Genomic DNA, 22,247 nt, shown 5'->3' with positions numbered 1-22,247 from the left:
CAGACAGATGTCCAAGTGAACCCAATGCAATCCAGAAACTAAAGGGTGGAATCCAAATATACAGTAACCTAAAATGTTGGCAGCACTTTGTCTTTTCTAGTCCATTGAAAATAAATAAATAGATGTCAACAGTCAAAGAACCCTTGCACTTTGAATGTTAAGGTCACTTGCTCCGACAGTAGATATCTGAAATTAGGTGTCAAGAATCCTTTTAAGTTAAGGGTCCATTTTCACAATTTCTTCATAAGAGTCTCATTCTAGCTACTTTTTAAAATTTAGGTGGTTGCCTGCAGAGTCTGGGTTATATATTATACCTAGGTAGTCAGAACATTTGCCTAGGAGGTAAAAGGAACCAGTTCAAATTTGGTGTCAGGCTGAAAGAATTAAACTTGTACCTCAGGCAAGTGCCACAGGAATCTGATAAAAGAATAACATACATGAGAAGCAACCTCTTGGGCTTCTTCATTGCACAGAAAGCAAGGCTTCTATTAAGCAAGGAAAAGAACCCTAACCTGACAGTAAAGGCAGCTGGCAGAGGGGTAAGAATTAAAAATATCTAGCTTTTAAGCACCGCTGCAAAGACTGCTTAAATGTAAAAAGCAGTCTTAAAGAGTTTAAGGGGAATACTTGCTCCTCTTCAAGCAACTGGTCAAATTGGTAGAGTAAGAGTCACTTTACTTTTTATCAGTTCATTTTGGTGCCACTCAGGGCTCTAAATCCTAAAAAATACTGATATTCTTCCTACATCCTCTGGACTGGCAACTGAGCTTCTCAGGGAAGGAAAAGTTCAGGTCCTTCCTGGGAATCTGTTTCCTCCTGGCCAACACTAGGCAACCAACTGCTCACTATACAGTCTTACAGACTTTAGTTTGATACACCTAATGTTCCTTACACACTCTAAGGGTGATTATTAGCATCTAACTGCATTTAGGGATGTACTGGAGGGTCAGCTAGTTAAGAAATGAAGTGTATAACTCTATTTGTATGTGCAAAAACTTCAGTGGCTGCAACCCATAATCATCCCTCAAGGTATTTATAGTCTTCCTCTCAACTTGAGCAAGTACATTACTTAATATTCTGAGTGGCTGTGCTTTGATAAATAGAAAACCAATTTGAAATCCAAAAGCAATGAAAAATCTGTACTTTCAACGTTAAATACTGCAATCCACGTTTTTCCCTATCAGTCTATCTAAATTAAGCAGTTTCATACTTTCCCCTCCCCCCACCAATTCTGCATTCATGGAATAGTCTTAGAAGTATCAGGTTTATAATGGCAGTTTATTTTAATGCTGAAATAAAGTTTTAAGTGATATATCTATCAACACCAATTGGAAGTGCTGTGGGGCAGAGGAATTTCAAGTGACCTCTTTTGATAAACTGACTTTCCCCTTAAGGAAAATGATTAGTTTAAGCAGATAACATTAAGGCATTTATCACAACTTAGTTGAGATCCTTTTGGTTTTCAGCAAAAGAAGCACTTCCAAATGGAGTTCAAGAAACACACCATGGACAATTTCACATACAGCTTTAAAATCATTTAAGCACTCATTACCCAGAATCACAACTCTATTACACAAGTTACTAACAATCCTCGAATGTTTGAGATTTGAGTGATTTAGATTACATTTCTCTGATCTCTAGCCAGAGATTTAACATTTTTCCCTTAATCAAAGGTGCCTTTTAACATGCTTTATGCTTCTAATCCGTAACAGATTTCTTTAATTAAACCTGTCACTACCATACTTCTAACTTAAAAAAATGTGATCTTCACCACTGGCATATGTTTTTTTGCTTCATTACACATTGTTTTGTCTCTGTGTGAGTCACCCAGTGCCCTCATGTCTATTAGCTACCTGAAGTACTTTCATAACCTTTACATAATGACTCCCTGCTTGATTTCCCCAAGACTGATGTATGAAAATGAACTAATAGAAAAAAACCATACAAGACTAAAATGCACTCAATTAGGCCCTGATCCAACTGAGAACTTCAGCATATTCTTACATTGTACCAAGCTTCAGTGCCAGTTGTGTCACACAAAGCATTTGCTTTCAGCTCCAAACAGCTCCTGAAAAAAGGTCCTACACCCCCATTTTTCCCCTTAAATCTCATTGAATGTGACATCAAAAGGGTACCTGAAACATGATTTAGATTTTTTTTTTCTTTGATTTTAGTTTATGTTAGCTAACAGACCACAGAAACTTTCTTCAGTAGTTTTCTCAAACACATCAGGAGCTCTGTGACAGCGCAGGAATCCCTGAACAGCTGTTATCCACTGTAGAACTTAAGCTTGCCTTATGGAAATTCTTTTTTCATATTTTTTCAAGAGTCTACTACTGCAGTAATTCAGCTGAAAGCTACTCACCATAAGAGTCGTACGTTTCTTCACTCAGTCCATGGCCATAGTCATAGTAATCTGCTCCACTGTATGGGAGAAGGGAAGTAGGAAGAAGAACAAGAAATAAAGCAATTACATTTTAAATAGCAATGCCTATCATTACACGTTCTTTGAAAAGAAGAAAGCTTGAAGGATACAGACATGCCCTTAGGTAAGAAAGGTAAAGCATCCATGTGACAGTGACAGCTTAGGTCTTGTTTGTTCATTGATTATAAAAGAGAAAAGAAACCATATTAACTTTTGTTTAGGATTCTTTTTCATCACTGAGCCGCTGGTCCACAGTGTATATGTGGATGTGGGCATTTTGTATTTAAAATCATACTTATAGTTGGCAAGGCTTAAGATCTTACAAGTGCCAATGAAAGAAGAGCAGGAGGTGTTGGTACTGAACCAATTCATTTGTTGTATGAAAACCACTTTTCATTACCTACTGTTGTCTAGTAGTTTGCTTTTGCATCTTTGAATTCACTGATAAAAATGCAATAAAGGAGAAGCAACTTGCTGATCAGAAGACTATATAGTTGCTATACTTGTACAAGTTCCAGTGTCTTCAAAACAAGACAAATGTGCATGTATGTAAATGCTATCACTTTAATAGGCAGACAAGAAATGACACCAGGAAGGAAAAGCAGAAATCTGCAGTCATTAGGATTCAAAAGTATGTAAGAACCCCGTAGCCATGGCCTAGAACAGTCTTCTGTTTCCTAACTGCATTTCTATTTGTATTAAGACCACTGAATGGAAACTGAAGAACAAGCCTTATTACATACTACTTTTCCATTATGCTTTCCTATTTCATGTCGGTAAGGCTATGTATAGTCTTTCACATAGCTGACAGCACAAACGTCTATTAGACATGCTTGTAGGACATCAAAAGCAACTTTTAATTGTTTCTTTCCTTTTCTTTCTAACCACAGCCAGACTCGGGGCTGACTATATCTGGAAAATACTCCACAAACTGATGCTACCAGTCACGACCTTCTGAGTAGAGAAGAAAATCGCTAATGTATGATCATTAGAAAGTAATTACTAATATTGACAAAATGTTTCTAACATTTGATTGCTAATAAAATAAAAAACAGAAAAGAACAATTTATAGCACTAACATGAAATTAGCAGGTAAATCATTTATACGAAAACAACATCACTATCATTTCTAAACTGACACAAGACAAGGGTAATTTGTTGCATTTGGGTTGTTCGTGTTTTAGTTTTTAGTGAAAAAAACCCAAACCCACAACGACATTTTATGGGTTTTGAAATAATCCAGGGCAGAAATAATACGGTTCTGGCATGTACAAATGTGTATCTAAAAAGTGTGGGTGAGTATTTGTTATTGCTAGTGTAAGGCTTCCTAAACAATTTAACCACAATGTACTATGAAGACCCACAACACAGTATCTGCGTACAACCTAAATGTTATCTGTGGTTTGTTGGTCCATGTGATGCGGACCCCAGAATAACAAGGGAAAAGTTCGAAACATAAGAAATAACATAATTTTTCCCTGAAGCAGCCAGTGATAAAATTCTTTATTCTGACAACCAAAACTGACATTCACTATCCTTCCACACACTACTTGATTATTTAAAGCTGTCATTAAGTTTAGAAGCCTATAGCAGCTGAGTTCTATCCCTGTATCTGTTAACCCTGTCAGAATGACTTTTGCAGGGTTTCATTTCATAGATCTAAAACATCTATAAAGCAAAAAATGACTCATTTTATAGCATGGAAACTGCAAAACAAACATCAGAAAAGAAAAAAAAATCTTTTACTTATACTCAAAGTATATCATGACCAATCTTTATTAACAGAAAAACCCTTCAAACGTTAATAATCTGTCCAAAAAGTACAAGTTATAATGGGAAGTAAAGTTGCCTAGTCCAATTCAAAACTCTACTCTGACTGCTTTATTATTTGTGGTTATGAATAATTCCAACGCTCTTGCAATTCAATTGTATGTTAAACAAATTTAAAAGTTCAGATAAGACAACTAAAGACTGTAACCCAAATAAAAGGGTACATACAGATGGCTGTAAAGAAATCAGGGTAAAGAAAACATCAAAATTTGTTTCACCTGTAACACAGTCTAATAGCCCAGAGTTCACAACGAAGTCCAAAGCTAACTGAGGTTTAGAGGAATTACAGAAAAATCTACTACTGTATATGAAGTTAAAGCTTACAGAACTATTTTTTTCAAAGCAATTACCTGCCAAAAGGAAACCTGGTAAAAGGAACCTGCAAACGCCAAACTTCTGAATTATCCGTTTGAACTCACAAACTGCGATAGTTGAGGTCAATTCTGAGAAATCAGCAGCTATATTAAAGAATTCCTCCTCCAGACAGAAGGTATGATTTCAGGTTTTGTTTTAGAAGCATCCTTGACATCTGTGCATTTTTATATAGGTTCTTTGGCATCTTAGCATTGTGACTGAAGACTATTCAAACTGTCTTTCTCTAATGGATTTATTCTGTAAGGGGAGCCCTTTTCTTTGCATTTCTTTCATTTTGTCTCAGAAAGGAGAACAAAACCACAAAACAGGTTCATTTGCTTTACCTCACGTGCCTCCCTCCTTTCAGAACAAGGAAAAAACATGCCCTGGATCCTTTCCATTTTTAACCTAGCAAGATTAAACTTGGAGTTCACCTTGAGTTCCTATGTTTTCACATGTGAAGTGTCTTCTTCAGGCCACTTTCTTCCATTTTCTCTTTTTAATGTTTCCTTACTTCTTCAGGTGTATACTTTGTAAATGGATAATGGCATTATATGGCGCAGTAGCTGAGTTTTCAAGAATCTTCCTAACCATCAAGTAAACAAGTGCAATCAACACTGGAGTATCAGATGTGATTCAGATCTTTTGTACATACAGAGCCCTTGCTTGTATCTCCTCACCTGTAACGTCTTCTGTATTTCCATTCAGCACTATGTCTTTGGGCTGACAGGAGACAATAGAGATCGCAAAGACAAAAAATGGTGGTTTTCCACTTCAACATAAAAACTTGGAACCACCTAACGTTAATGGAAAGATTAGCAAGCAGCAATAAACTTAAATATGTCACTTCTAATTGCTGAGGGCTGGCCATTAATCCTATAGTGCTTACAGGAAGTGTGAGGTGAGGCTTAAGTAGTTTAAATAAGGCCAGGGAAGTGCCTGTTTTCGCTGTTCAAGAAACAGCCTGAGATAGAGAAAAGCAACCTCAGATTTTAGCACTGCATCACTGATGAAGAAAAGTCTTAGAGCAGCTTTTTTTAATCTAGTAAAACAGAGGACTGGGAAGCTTCCTGCTGTTTTTCTAGAACTACCGTGCTGTGACAAGTGTCTTAAAATACTTTAATTCAGAGGTATTCAACAGAAGACTTCAAAGGTCTTGTGGAATATGACCTGAATTTCTCAGGCTTTTCTGCTAAGCTGATTGTTTCTGGAAATATCTTGATGAACCGTAACAGAAGAACAAATCTTTATGAAAAAAACCAAACAGCAGTAACTGCTCTTGACATGATGGTTAAGTCTTAAGCAACTCTTACCTTTTATTAACTATTAGCTTATTCTGTCCAGAGAATATTTTCTTGGGACAGATATGAACAGAATGGTTGAGTTTCAACCATGAAGATGATCATGAAGATCTCCAAACAGGTCATTAGGCTATTTCTGGGACAATGCCAGAACAGGCATGTCAACCACACGGTGGAAGTGTTCTGTAGTATTTAAAAAGAACGCATAAAGATAGTCAAAATATATAGTGATTAATGAATGCAACTGCCATGGCTCTTTAGATTTGATGCAAGCATCTTTTAGAATCAGCATTATGCCATTTCTGTGTTTGAAACAAAAGCGGTATGGCAGGGAGCCTGACTGCTAAGGGGAGAGTAAAATGTCTCTGACTGAAAGCTTGTTTACTGGAAAAGCCAACACTTAAACCTGGTAACTAGGCTTGTCAGTGCTTAAGCAGTGAGTAAACTGAAACTTTCTTCATCTTCAGTGATGAAAAACAGCCTTTGCAATCAATTCAGCTCCTTGTAACGCTTACTAGGGAAAACTGGAAAAAAAAACCCCTGCTTTTCCTTTCACATATTAGTATGACAAGCAGTTTTGGGATGGGTCCCTTCAGACAGAAGTCAGGGCAGTTTCACAAAGTGACAAAAACCCCCATCCAAACACTGAGGTTTCCTTCTGTGCGAAGAGCAGCTCCACAAGCATCACCTCTGTCTTTCTACACAGAGGTTGCACAGAACAGCAGCAAAGCAGAAATAACAAATGAGTCTCTCTCTAGCAAGAGGTCTGATATGATAGACCCTGACTGATATGATCACATCTGAATAGAGTTCTTCTACAAGGACAAAACTCTTTCTATCATTTGTAACAGATCTTCATGCTCAGCTGCCTCTGATATCAAAAACCAACCATCAACAGTAAACAGGAAGAAGCATGTCCCAAATGTTATTGTCAAGAAAACTAATTGTAGTGAAGCTGCTCAAAACTCTGTAATTGTCTTGAATATTCGAGTTGAGCATCTGTTTTTAATGCTTCCGTGGATCACTAGAACACCGTATTCTGTAACCCAGCTTACAGCAGGGTAGCAGAAAACCAGCATATCAAGAGGACACCCACATCTTTTCTTGCATCTTTCAGACATACTTTTATTTAATGCCCAGTTCTACCACTTCTTAGCAGAAGTTTTTTGGCATATACCATCATCCCTGCATCTCAGTCTATGTCTGTAAAACAGGTAACAATCTCAGAAAGCAACTGAGACCTATACGTGAAAGCTTTATAAAATACAGAAAAATGATGCAATCTTCCTTATATTCTATTTCATTGTACTCTTATATGGATAGTAACAATAGCAAACCTAATACCTATAATCCTAAAAGGTGACCAGAGTTGCCCCCTCTAGGATTCCCTTAGCTATCACTATTTAAAAATTACTTTTTATGGCAGAAATTGTAATAAATTTCACTTCTGAACAGTGAAATGCCCTTCAGAGGCATCTGCATTCTGGTGTTACCTACCAGGCACAGAATTACGTCTATCTACAGACTTCTACAGAACACAACACAGTTCCCTAAGCTTAACAGTTTTAGCATCCCAAATGTCCAGTTATTGCTGTCTGAACTAATTCTGTGTTGTCCCCATCCCCCACTCTCTACATCCCATCCCTCAAAACAAGAACGGTACATGGCAAGTAGCAGAGGCGACTAAAGCACACAGTACAAAAGGCTTCTGCTCAGGAACCTTGAAAACTATGAATAGAATACAGCAACAGACCATTCCTAAACACGACAGATACTAAATAAAATGCCAGAAATTTGCTAGATCAAACAAGAAATTTTTGCATTGGCAGAAAACCTAAAAATTCAGGCTGTGTGAACATCAGCGTTTCTGTTTGGCCTGGCCTGTGAATTAGAACCAAGCCCCAGCTACCACACATCACATTTGTCTGGTTTGCAAAGTGGTTTGGGGAAAGTGAACTAGATTGCTAACAGAGGGAATCAAACTGGAAATCTTAAGCGATCCAGGTGTGTACCCAGTGTTCCAGCTGTTAAATGGGGAACAGAGATGTGAACCAACATCAACATTAAGATCCAAAAAAGGATGTGCTTTCTTCCCTTTTCCTCCAAACAGACAAGACTACTCAGGACACTGGAAGCAGCAGAGCACAGTGAAGATCAAAGAAATCTTTAGACCATCCATTTCAATACTGGAAAGAGCTGTGGCTATTATTCCATTTAATTCTCTGTTATCCCTTGAGGTCTGCGTAAGCTGTTAAGAGATCCAAGTTGGCATTACTTGTCACAGACTGGAGTACGGGACAATACTGCCTGTAATACATAATCCACAAAAACTGCACAGACGTTATGTCACCATTCTGTAATTAGAAATACTAGTCAGTAAGATATTTATCATACCTTCTTGTCCTTCTAATTTATCGAAGGAACAGTACAATTTTCATCAGTTTCCTATAAATTTGATACCCTGACTCATCAGTTGAAATTGAAAAGCATTTGAGAGGAAAAATATCATTCCATCGCACTCTTATGTGATTATAAATAAAAAATAATAAAAGTGCCATCAAGGAATATATTTGGTTAAAGAAAGATTGCATTTGACAGTTTTCAGGGCTGTATAACCCCAAGCATCTGACAGACGTTACAAGCAATGCACTACCATATTTAATTATCTTCCCAGTGTTTCCCTCATGCCCCTAATGCCAACAGGGTCTGAGCCTTGCCTCTCCAATTACAATAAGGCAGATTTTTTCCTCTTTCGTTGAAGACAATGCAATCCATTTAACTGCAAAGACTTGTTTCCTGGCCTTACGTGGACTCTGCTACTTCTATCAATATGTATTTTCCAAGTGCATTATATACAGCTCTCACCTGACATGAGTACACCATGATACACCTCAAATTCTGATGGTTACTAAACTGTATTTTTCATGATCTGTCATTTGAATGACACCAAAATTGTGCTTAGAAGTACTTCTACTAAAATAAAATACAAAGACAACAAGTAAGACCATTTTGAAGTTTTCCTGGAACATCTTCCTTTTCTAAAGTTGCTCAACTAAACAGGTATTTCTTTATCAATGGAAAGTCATCAGATTTTTTTCCCCCCTTGAAAGCAAACCGAATACTACAGGATAGTTGAAGAGAGAAAACTGCAATTTTCAATTACTGCTAGTAAACAGACATAGTATGTTGACTGTCAACCAGCCAAATAGTGCCCAATCTTCATCTACAAAAATGTGTTCTGTGACAAAAACATGTTCTGAACTGATAAAGCCTTATTTCTCTTGCATCTCTCATTCAACTAATAGTCCTTGTGAATTTCCAGTGAAGTTCCTTCTCCACCCCACACCAGTAAAGAAATCATCCCTAAATATGGTCTTCATTATCTACTGAAGTGCTAATTTACGATGTTGTCCTTTCTCTAGTCATAGAGAGACTATGTAAGTCTTTTCCTTATCTTGGTGTCTCCATGACACTGATAGAAAGTTAGTTATTCTGTAACACATCTGAAAAGTCATTTCTAAATGAATAACTTTAATTTGTAAGATTTGGAAGCCTGATCCTCCAAGTTCAGTCTCTAAAGACCATACATCTAGCAGCACTGCTGCCTGGCAACTGGATACTCTCCTTCCTCTTTGTTACCTCCATCAAAGCTTAAAGTATGATTATTATTTTTTAAAATCCAAAACACTAATTAAATTGAAACCCTCATAATATTTTAAAGCTATCACTAATTCCACAAGTTATCATTAATAACTACAATATAGCATTTAATATTTAAAAAATATTCACCATTAACGAGTTTTTCTTCCTATTCAGGACCTCCTAAAAGATCTTATTTGACTAACCATTTTCTCATGTATTCACCTGTGTAATCAGTCAAGGAAAAAATCCTAAATCCTACCAAACATTAATCATCTTTGATTATATTGTGGGAATTCAACCACCCAGTTTAAGATGCTCTACAATCACTAGGTAAAATTAAGCCAATCATGCAAAATGAATGCTGATTTTTATTAAATAAATATTTTTTTTGATTTCTCAAATACTTAAAATTTCATGTTACTACTTTTTGTACTCCTATACCACCTCTATATGAGTCTTCTCCAACAGGTCTCGTTTTATTTTAAAATGCATTTTTACTTGCTTTCTAATCACTGAGGCATAGTCATAATTAAGTTTACTAGGAAAGCCATGAAGAAACCCAAAATAGTCTTTCTATCTCAAACCATTTCATTAAGTAGTACAGACGAAAAGTAATCCAAACATTTCTTAAATAGTGAAGTAACATACCAATGTCAACATGACAAGGACTCTAAAAACTTCTCCAATTTTATGAGCGCACCATAAGATATACTTGTGGGTTTTCCATCATTACACTTTAAAGTGCCTTAGTCTTATTTCTGTTCACTGATGTTTCAGACCATATTTCTGTAGACCAATTAAAAAAAATTCAAACATGCATGCTAGACTCACAATTACAACTACCTGTGCTATGAGGCACTTCTGAATATTTTGTCTTGTCACATTTTAACAGGTGACAAAAAAATGAAGACATCTACCTAAACCTGAAGAACTAGATGTGAAAAGCTGCAGAAAATAATCTCATCCAATAATATGAGTGTAGAAATTAAGCAGGAAACCACATGGCAGGTATTTTCAGTTAAAGATACATTAGCTTGTTTATGCTAATGCTTTTGAGGATTTATTTGAATAGAATTATAACCTCCAATAAGCTCATACGTACCAGGTGTTCATAAGGAACCACAATTGCAAAATACCAGCCATTTCCATTGTCCCCAGAAATCAAAGTGCTGTGGATTGATTTGATTTATAAGTCAGAGCACGAAATACAAACAGCTACTAGCATTAAAATAGAGAGAATTACATCTTGAAAAACTACAGTAACAGACACCGTTTTGCATATAATGCATATTTATACATCCTGGAAATGCATGATTGCTGACAAACTTAACAATGTAAATTTAAAACACTGAGCATCACAAACAGAATGTTAGCAATTAACTTTCAAATACCAATAGCAACATCTCCATAAGCCAATTTCAAATCCATACGCTCAGCTCTTTATGAAAATCCTCCTCTTACAGGAAGATTGTCATCTTTTGTATGACTACTAAGCACAGTCTCAGAAGGTACCTTAAAATTTGAGCTCCTAGTGGAAAATGGGGAGGGTCTCACCAAGAACTACATACTAGGAATCTGCTTCTCAAAACTAAGGTGTTCAGGAGTGGCATGAATTCAGGGATTTAGAGACTTGAGGGATTTTAGTAAACCAATGTAGCTGTATTTAGGCCTCAGCTGAACAATGGCCACTGCCAGATTCCAAGGTGTTTTTTTTTTTCTTAGTTCTCTCTTCAATCTGATATCCAGTTATTTAGTTCTTAAGTAACTCTCACAAGCTGTGAATCACAAGCTTCCTCAAACCTTTCAAACCGCAGGGTCTCTGTGCATAGCCTTCCCTGCTTTGCAGAAATTTTATGTCTTGAATCAGTCACTGTTGAAACGACAGGTAAAGACTAAGGCCTCACTGCATGGCATTCACAACACTGCATTTTTAACATGCTTGGGGATTAAAACATCGGCAGTTACCTTTTTATGCTTTTAGATGAATGATTTAAAGTTGCAGCATGTACTTAACGCAGTAACCAATAAACAGAGAATGAATTGGAGGCGCTGTATAAACATAGGTATACTAAAGAGAATTTGCCAATTCCCTCAGACAGGCAGCTTGCAGTTATTTGAATGTATCACATTTTGGTATGATTTGAAATGGTAGCAATTATTGTCATATACACAAGAAGAGCAAAAGAGAAACACTGTTTTTAAGCCAATGGCACAATGGTTGTTGCCAAGAGAAATCTATAGCATTAAATGTAGAAACCAAAAAACATTGCAGAAAACTGACAAAGCCAGCAATTACTCTAAATCCTTATTTTTCCCCTTCTCTATCAGTGTTTAAATTGAATTCTGCAACAGAGTGAAGATGAGATCACGCTGACTGAAGATCTAAAACAGTTTTAAAATTTTAAGTTATAATTAAACACAAAATGAAACTACTACATGAATGACTTGTTCTTGCCCCTAAACAGACACAGGTATGTACTTATATAAACGATCCCTTGTACAGCTGAGCCTCTGTTGTAGGTAAAAAACAATGCAGCTAGACAAAAGCTTCCCCCACCCACACCCACCCAGGAAAAGATGTATCCAGTTTTAAATGCTAGCAGACAAGCCTAAAGAAGTTATTTGAAACTTCTGACTGCCATGAAGCAGACAGATGGGGTTCTCCACATCGTTTTGTACTACAGTAAGCTGTGCTAGCCATTCTCTCGATAGTAAACTTAAAAGTACCCAGTAAACCTTTAATGCTGTTGGAGAGGTAACAAACCCAGCCCCCCTTCTCAGCAATCTTGTCACATAATCCGAATTTTAGTAACAAACCTCATTCTCTGGCATGTTAACTCTCTGCAGCATCTGTCACTGCTATGAATGGCTGATCATAACTACCTCTGTAGTCATCTCAATGCTATTAAGCAGATGGCAGCGCTAAATCCGAATGATGTAGTACATCTCCCTTGTGGACTTTGTTTCCATACACTACCATTATTCTACAGTTCCTCAGTGATAAATCTTATGTATTCTAGAGAACATTAAACAGTGAACTGACAGAGACAATTGATTTATTAGCATCCATTTACCCTTGCCCTATTATTGTCTTCACAAACACTTGTGCAGATCATGTATGGAGCCACTGAGGGACAAAAGCACTTTTGCTCGATTTGAAACGTATTTCAGAGATTTCAAATAAATAGATTTTTCTCTTCATGCTGAAAATGTTTAAACTGATCTACAAATTTGAATGAAGACCCAACTAAATGCTCCTGCTTCCTCCACAATATTCTTGTCTGAATTTTCGTAATAAAACTGGTCTAGCATTAACATCAGGCCATTAAAACACTTGGTAATATCTGCAGTAAATCCAAGTAAAGAATTACAGTTCTAGACAGATTTGGGGAAGTCCTTCAAGCGTCAGCTAGGTTATGTAAGGATGCACACACGCCGGTGAGGGAAGCTGAGAAGTCTACGTGTATCTGACATAGGCAAGCATCAGCACCAGGAGTCATGAGTATCGTTTTTCACACTTGGAATTCACATTCTACCGTAAGATCCCAAAAAGGTTTCTGGCATACAACTGCACATGTTAAACTACTACATATGTATACAGAAGAAATTTTATGAAAGAATTACTGACTGCATCATGTGATATTTGCCCTGCATGAGAACATAACATTCAGCTTAGTCTTGCTGCTCTCCTTAGCTAGGCATTGAATTATCAACCATAAATGATAATAGCTTTTGACAGCATTCATTATGTTCTATTAGGGTAAAACTGTCTCAGCTGCTTCAAGTGTTTGCTAGCCTTTGGTTTTCAGAAATTGAGATATCTTTTGTTAAAATTTTAGATTGTTTTGTTTTTTATAGCCATACCAAACAGCACAGCTTATTAACCATCCCAGTTCATACTGGTAAAACCAATATCTAACAAACCTCTGCAGAAAAACTATACATATAATTCAGTCACATCTCTTCTAAAAATCAGCTAAGATATCTAGTCAAGCTTAGTATAGCTCCAAGGGATTTTTAAAGGTCTTCTCGACCATTAAAATTAATTCTGTTAAAATATGTCCTGAAGCACTATTTGGGGCTTTATTGCACAAACAAAAACTGTGAATAAGAAAATGTTTTAAAGGAAAACAATTTTTATAGGATTAAAGGGCATTAAGATAGATGAGAATTCGGAGAAAACAGGTTTTAACTACAGCTTCAGATTGCCAAGCACAAGCAAGGATACAGTCTCACACAATGTCAAATAAAGTCCATTAAACTGAAAACACACAGGATTTGGTAGCAGCAAGCAGTTAGATTATAGAAAGGAAGAATTGTTGGTAGAGGCATTCACATTCTCAGCTACTTGAATGCACACAGAAATACACAGTGTGCTATTCTTCATATCTGAACATACCACTCCACCTAGTCCACCTTTGATTTTGACATTTCTGGGAAATACAGTAGAAACATCAAAATTAAAACCAATAAAGGACAGTCATGATGTGTCATCTTGAATGGACAAATCTGGAGAACGTACTCACTCCTGCGCACAGATATCAAAGATGTGCTCTCATGCAACGTTACATTATACACCTAAAAAAATTCTAGAGATATTTCCAATTCTATTGCAAGCTTCCATCTTTAACAGATGAATCACAAAAATAAGCAAAAACATTTAAACAAAAATGAGTATTTCAACTGCCTCCACTGCATTGCACATGTACATTGCTCACACAACGTACACTTGTGAATGTGAACCAAGACTGATGGGGTGCAGGAAGAGTTCATATTAAATTTGCAGGAGTTTTTCAGCATGAGTAAATACATCTTTTTGGTTTACTATCTATTTCTCAAGTTTCCTGTTTAATACACAGTACCATTAATATCCCAATCTTCTGGAAAAAATAGTATCAGAAGACATGCTAGAAATACTACTACTTTAAGATTACTACTTTCAACTTGCACAAGAGGAAAAGTTATTTACATATGCTAGTCAATAAATGGTGCATTTTAAACACACAAATGCCCTCTATGTGCAAATGTATTTTCTTTCCATGTTTCATGAGGGCAAAACATCAAGAATGACATAAGGCTGAACTATGAAAATATACTTTTCCCTAATTTCCTTCATAGTAAAGGCACTGTAATGCACCTAAATATGGTAAGTATCTCTTAGTTGTTATAAAATTACATTCTGCAATATGGGCTACTATTTGATACTGAGATTAAAGATAGGAATGCTGTTCTAGGTAGCTCAGATGGCTCTTTATAGTTATTAGGTTTTGCCTGCCAGTATAATCCTAAAAATCTTTTTGCTGAGCCAGAAAATATGTCAGAAAATGAGTGTCGATACCCCATGAGAAACATACAAGTGAATCGTTTCCTGTTTTCTTTTACCATGCAGCACTTAATAAAATTAGCGGAAAAAAGTGAAATAATCATTCAGTAGATAATGAATTCAACAAAATCAAACTGTGCATGTATTGTGAAACTATGGGTAAAATACAAAGTAGTGTCATAATTTTATGAAGAATCTCCTTCCAAGCGGCTAAGCATATGTATCTGTTATATTTAAGAATATTATACATTCTTATGTGTTAGTCCTTTACAAAAGCAATTTCAATTCTCAGGAGATTGTTTTTGCTAATTTTAGTTCAAAGGAAAAAAAATCTTAGTGAAAACCTTCTTAACATGGAAAAAATGAAGTCCAAGTAATGTTTAGTTTTGGCTTAGGCAAATGACTTTGTAATGAAGTCCAAATGTTTGTGTGCAATAAACCCATTTACCAACACCAGCAGCAGTAAAACAGAACAGAATTACCAACATAAAAGTTGAGGACTATTTTGGTAATTTTCTTTTTGGAGAAAACACCATTACCAGCAGCTGCTCTCTAAATGTAACATTCTATAGAGCCTCATATTTTGGAAGTCCTACACTGCTTGTTTCTTAAGTCATATTATTTTTATTAATTTTCAGCAGGTTACAAGACTCCATAGGAGCCAAATGTCAGACAAAAGTACTTTCATTCTGTTAGCTCTCAACAATAATGACACTTGAACTTTCCACTAAGCTTTTTCACACTGTTGTTCAGCACAGGAAAATATGCATTTATACAGTAAAATTTAAGTTAGTTGTTGTCATCCGTACAGCAAAGCAGATGGCGTAAACAGCTTTGTTCTCAACTTTGCTGTGAATGGTTCTGTACTATTTCAGATAAGGCTACACTGTAAAAAGAGTCTTAACTATTTAGCAGAAGGTAAAACAGTCTAAGCAGTACTTATTTATCAGTATCACAATATCCACCACTATCTCCCTTTCCTACTGTCATCTTCTTCAAAGTGGGCAAGGTTTGAAACTTTAGTCACCCCAAATAACCAAAGCAGTAATACAGAACTGTAGTATTTTATTTTATCTTTTTCTCAACATTGTTTCTAACATTTCCAGAAATCTTCAGTATTACAAGATCTAATACTGATCAAACTCTGAATGCTTGGTCTAAGGGCAAAACCAGTAAGAATAAATTAGCACTCAGTAAATTGTGCACAGAAGTTCCCTTTCCAGACATGCACATTAGAAGTACCTAATGCTGAAGATGATCATCACCCGAGCTGCTAAAAAACATGTCGTGTGCTATTTGCCATTGAGTTCAGACTACCACTTGTACTATGAAGTACAAGTAGTTTGTACTTCATAGCATTTTTCTCATTTGGACACAATATTCCTTGTAATTCATGGAGTTTCCAAATAGTGACTCCTTTAAAGAAAGCAAAATTTTACAAAGATAAATCAGAAGATACTGCTGAGAATGAAGTGAGGCAAGCAACACCAACAGCAAGAGGTTCAAATTTGTCACAAAGAATTCCAAAAAGGATTAAAACAAACTAAAAAGAGGTTACTTTTTTACAGCTAAACAAAGGTAAAATACAGGAATATATGCACGTTTAAGAAAATGCAATCAGCTCTGTTTCAGATTATTTAATACTTTTTATAAAGTGGGTTTTTTTCTCCTCTCTCCTCCCTCCCAAACTAAGTCCAAATTAAGTTTTCCTAAATTTCCTGAACATTTTAAAGACTTTCTGATTTATCACTTGGCATCACAAACTCTGTTTCAAGTTCTCATTTCTGTTTCTTCTCAACCACTCAGTAACTTGACTTTTTAAACTTGTGTGATGCTAGAGACAAGTAACACTGGAGATTATTTCTAATAAGCATCTTATAACATTTTTGCTATTTGAAATTGAAAGATTTAAGTAAAACTTGCCAACTGTGAAATATTTTAAATGTAGTTACAGAAGATTTGGAAGACTTACCTTTGTGCTTGAGTGCTATAGCTGTTATTATAGGAGTCATAGCTTTGTTCATCATAAGCAGCTCCGTAACCATCATCATACTCCTGAAATGATATAAAAAGAAAGGTAGTTTTAACCGTAAGCACACTCCAGAAACAAAGCAGTAACCTAGTTCTAAATATGAAAGATAGTACTCCTCTGAAATGCATATATGACACATGTACACCATGAAACAGCAAAAATATTAATGCTGTTAATAGTAACTGCTTCCACATAGGAGGCCACATACATCTAAGACTGTAATGACTTTGAAGATATTTTGAACTATTGGCAATGTGCTTTGAAAAGCCTTTTTTTAGTTAACACTGGCTTGTGCAGAGACAGTGCAAATGCTCCATGGCTCCGTGTACTTGAATTTGAGATGAGTGAATTACTGATCTTCAAGAAAGCTCGGGGAAGCATCTCAGGAATCAAAACATCTGAATAAATATTGTGCAACTAGCTTAGGCAGCTGACATTTGTGGACAATAAATTCAATATTCTATGTAGACTATGGATGCGAAAGAAATTCCCTGGAGACAAGACTAGTAAGAATGATGGGTTTACTTCTTTGAATGCCCTCTGTATACTCTTCAACTTGTGGGAGTTTAGCATCCATTAGGAAACTAAAAATACGGATTACTTACTCCTCCCACATTATCCGTATTATTTAAGTGTACATTGTAGTAACACCCTTCCCAAAATGGCACTGAATTTAAATACCAAGTTGAACAAACCTTTAACTCAGCTACAAGCCATACAGAAGTCAAAGATAAAAACAAGTTACAATGATGCTATGCTTTACCAGAGAAGGATGAACTACATAAATCCAAAGAATTCTCACTAATTTATTGTTTCATCCAAAACCAAGCCGAACTGAGCTAAGAATGAAAAGTAGAAGTGGCACTTCCTTTGCACTGATTCCTAGGAAATCCTAATATCCAAAATCTATCCAAATATGCCAAAGACCTCAAAGGATATTTAGGGGTATCATGTTCAGTTTTGCCAGGTGAAAGTGACCTAACGAGGAGACACTTTGATGATAAAGGGAACCAGAAAAATGAAAATCTGGTATCCTCTTATATATGGTGATTGCTGAGTAAGCGTGCAGTGAACCCTGGCAACATAAGAATAAAGTCTCATGAAAGAACAAACTCCCAGGAAAAGGAACCTCTAAGAACCTTTCAATGATGACAAAACAAAACCAACTAGTGGTATCAATTAGGTAGGGATGACAAACGATGGATTATCCAACTCTAGTAGAGAACATCTCCAATGACTGGAATATAACAGCTTTCTAGACATTGTAAGGAAAGCTTTCCATAGCAGAAGCTAATGACATCCTCAAAACAACTGATAGGAAACTCATTTTACTAAGAGTTTTTAGCATTTTTTTCAATTTGAAATTGTTTATAGGAAAACCAGGCAACTAGCCCATCAATACTGCTTCACCACCACTAGATCAGTGAACACGATTGTTTCCCAGCAGAGGTTAGTAGAAGGGTGCCTATGAGTGACACAGATGAGTGACAGCCTATTCATAGGGGTGAAAAGAAATGAGGATACTTCCAGTTGTCTGTTGTGAGGAGATCCATAGATAAATAGTCCCTCTCAAGAAGGAAATGCATTGCTTTCTCTTTCCATAACGCACTGTCCCGAAACTAAAAATTAATAGTCTTAGCACTTTCTTTGCCCATCTGATATATGGATTTTCTTGACAAGACACACACTAAACCCACAAAACCATTGCCTCCTGGCAGTTATTACAAACAAGCACTTTATTCCTTATTGATGCAATGCACAGACATCTGTTAACAATACATTGATCAACAGCAGAAACTGTCTGAGCCAACTTATTTGCTCATTTCCAGAATATTTACATGACATTTGGTCTCCTCCTATAGAATCTCCCAACTGTGAAGCAGGCATCCTTAAAAGGAGCCCCCAAACTTCAAACCATGCACACACAGTAGTGACACCAAATGAAAGCAGAGGACTGAAATTAATCTCTTAACATTTTAGGAAAGCCTTGCCACTAAGGAATCATAGGTCTGATTGTTTAAGAATTCTCCAATTCTTCACATTTATGTTAACTATTTTAGTAAAAAATAATTGATCATGAAAGAAAAGTGGCAAACAGACTACTCTGAAGTTATGGTATATCTACGATTTCTTGGAAGACAAAGAACAAAGTAAATTGGAACTAGAAAGACCCTTAACCAGATGTCCAGCAGAACAAAAGGAAAAACTGGGGGAGGTCCATGCTGTATCAGATTTAAGTGTTTCTAGTATTAGCATTTCTCTTCCAGAAAAATTTTGCCCACAACTCATTACTTTCACCATTTTGTGTTAATAAATTGACTACTGCAGAAATTAAGCCCTGCATTATTATATTGATGGTGGCTCTCACAAGTTTGAATGGAAAGATAACTGGTTTGTAGTTTGTATGTGGGACTCCTGCCACTTAGCATTAGAAAGATCAACCTGTGCTGTTGCAATTACTATAATCTGCTTGAACAGATCAATTCTTCCTTTTTATTGCTGTATTTACATTTATAAAACCAAGATAAACTTCATGTGCAACAGCTGCAAATACAGAATACGTTTAAAGAGCTGCTTTCAATGCCTTGCTCTGTTAAGAGATAAGAGATTCAAATTCCACAACATTTGTTTACTGTGCACTACTCCCTTAAAGTAGCAATTAGGCAGGGGCAGCTAAATTATGTTTTAGAGCTTTCCTTGAATTAAGGCTGACAGTATTTTCTCTTAGTCACACTGTATTTGAAAACTTTCTCTTTCAGGAGGTTACAAATACAGTTGGCCGAGGCAGAATGTTTTACATTTTGGATTAAATCCATACTACTTGAGCATTTTCCTTCTGAAACGCAGACCTCTTGTAGCTTCAACAAATGTTTTCTTTAACCTTATTTAGTATCTAAGTGAAATACCTTTGGCCACTGGGCATGTTTCAGTACTATAAAATATCATGCTAACTTAAATGAAAATAATTGTAATTTTTACACATCTATAAAGCAAATGGACAGGACAGATCTTAAATATGCACATGTATCCTGTACTAAAGTACGTCACAGATTCACTGGCAAGCATTGCTATAGATTTCTTTCTGTGTACTACAGGAAGAATTACACCTTCATAAGAATATTTTAATCGCATTTTTCCTGCTTATTTTTTGGCATGTTTCAGGTACCTATAAAAATATTTTTTTTTATTTAAAGCCACTATTCTTCTTCACATGCAGGACAGCATTTGCTTTCCTACTATCTACCAAATACAAAGCAATGGACTTCCGTCTCTACTCCAACTGCCTATGTCTATAAATAGCTCTTCCTAAAGATACTCAGTAATCAGAAAGTTTACTGGCAAATGCATATTTCCTCTCTCACTCAAAAAAACCCCAAACCAAGACCATATTTTCATCCCATGAATGCAAGCATTTTGTTTCTGTTAGTCATTATTTAATTTTTCAGGATAACCTAGAAAACTAACTCTCACCAGATTTAGTCTGATCAAAAGAAGGTTAAGTGTGCTGTACAGTTTGAGCTTACAGCAAAAATGTAGACAAAAAATGAGCTGAAAATGGCAAAGTCCTCACATATATTTTCCACACATCATTGGAAATATCAGTTAGGAAGGTATCGGGAACAATTGTGCTCATTTCTGTTAATTTCAGCCTTAAGAATCTTCTCCCAAATTAACAGAACAACTAGAATTACAAGACAGATCTTCCGAGAAGAATATGAAATTATTCTGTAAAAACTTAAACCCTATATTAATAAAACTTCTTTATTAAGCCAGCCTATAAGGCAAAATCACATTACTTCTTAAAGAAAGCTTCTGCCTGCAGTTGTCTCAATGATCATGCATGCAGCTGATGTAAATCCAAAGAGCAGCACTGGTCGCAGTAATTGTTCAGTGCGAAGTGCAGAAATCTTTCATGAACAGATCCAAAGGCAATGTGTAAATATGCACCTTTCAAACATGTTAAATAGTAAGTTACCGTCACAGGTCAAAAGGCAATAAAAGCAATCTTTGTCAAAACCTCTGCGCTACCCAAAACATTTTAAGTCAGGCTAAGCCTTGCTCATCACTTTCTCTAATAATTATGTACTCTAAACGTATCTTGCTTGTGAGGAATAGGAAATGGTGGCTTTAAATTATAATCTGCTGGCAGTGACAATGACAGACTAGTGTTTGGGCCCTCTTTAGGGGAAAAACAACGTTTCAAAGAGAACAAGACAGAAACAGGAAGAAAGAAGGTAAAAAGTTCATTTTAACAAAAAGGCCATTTGCAGTGCTGGAAAAAAAAATCATGGAATCAATAAGAAATCAATTTTCCAGCTCTCCAACTAAGGAAATCCATCCAAGGGAAAAAAAATTAAGGCTATTATCACTACAACTAAAAGGTTGTTGTTTCTTTTCCTCATCATTCTCTGAAATTAATACTTACACCAGTACTTTATCACAGCATACTGGCTGAATGTCTTCCTTTTAGATAAAAACTATCACATTAAAAAAAAAGTCTGCACAGAGATTAACTTGAAGGAGAAGGAACATGAGACATCAGTGCAATGCAATGGAGAATTTTTTTTTTGCAAATTAGAATTGTAATCTTCCCATCATTTAATCAACAGGGAATATGGGGCAATCAAAACAAGTATGGGTAGCTACTACCATCTAAAGTCTGAGTGGTAACATTAAAGACATTAGCAGTGAACACGCACAGACTGTAATCTCTTATTTTGCAGATTTTCATCTGTCTTCATCTAGAAGGAGCCTAGTGCATGTTCAACCAAAACAAATAAGGTTTCTGGAATGAGAGATGTATCAGGGGAGTGTCTTTCATGCACTTCAAAAGAAAAACAAAAAGAAGGAATGTTGCTAATGAATATAGGCAGCAACATTTAAACCAAGTTAATTTCAGGCCAAAACAATTCTGTCTATGTACAACAGCTGGGAGCAGTGTCAGAAGACAACTCAGGCTCATTCAGTAATACCAAGTCATAAAACAGTCATCCTAGATGAGCAGCTTAAACTGAAATACTTCAAAAGAATATTTTATATGCACATTATAGGTGAACTTTCCACTTCAAGATAGACAGGTGGAGAAACTTTTCAGCCTTTCCTCCACAGCCAAGGCTGCCTGAGTTACTGAGAAAAAGATTTTCCATTATCTATCCACTTCATCTTGAAAACCCCAGAGAAGGTAAAAGGCTCAAAATAAAACAAAACAATTGAGGGACTTTTAAATTTAAAACACTTTTTTAGCATTTATTTCTTCTTGCTTGGCCTATTTAGCATGAAAAAGAACATTATAATTGGCAAAAAAAAGCCAAAAAAGAATGCTTTGATGTTATGAACTTG

The 22,247-nt window shown here is 36.1% G+C and overlaps 1 protein-coding gene across 4 annotated transcripts in view; it reads right to left on the bottom strand.

Moving 5' to 3' along the window:
- Positions 1-22,247, bottom strand: part of KHDRBS3 (KH RNA binding domain containing, signal transduction associated 3) — a 95,260-nt gene that overhangs the window by 5,299 nt on the left and 67,714 nt on the right. For all 4 annotated transcript variants that reach the window (XR_008731378.1, XM_055704909.1, XM_055704910.1 and 1 more), the window contains 2 exons: positions 16,848-16,930; positions 2,366-2,424 (listed from right to left, as the gene is read on the bottom strand). Coding sequence is in view for 3 of the 4 variants with exons in the window: in XM_055704909.1 (XP_055560884.1) it covers positions 2,366-2,424; positions 16,848-16,930 (142 nt within the window). In the remaining variant the exon portion in view is untranslated. The remainder of the gene's footprint in view (positions 1-2,365; positions 2,425-16,847; positions 16,931-22,247) is intronic.

Source organism: Falco cherrug, chromosome 3 (genome assembly GCF_023634085.1).
Source record: "Falco cherrug isolate bFalChe1 chromosome 3, bFalChe1.pri, whole genome shotgun sequence".
Taxonomy (NCBI): Eukaryota; Metazoa; Chordata; class Aves; order Falconiformes; family Falconidae; genus Falco; species Falco cherrug.
The sequence above is the reverse complement of the archived record's forward strand: the minus strand, read 5'-3'. Positions and strand labels throughout refer to the sequence as shown.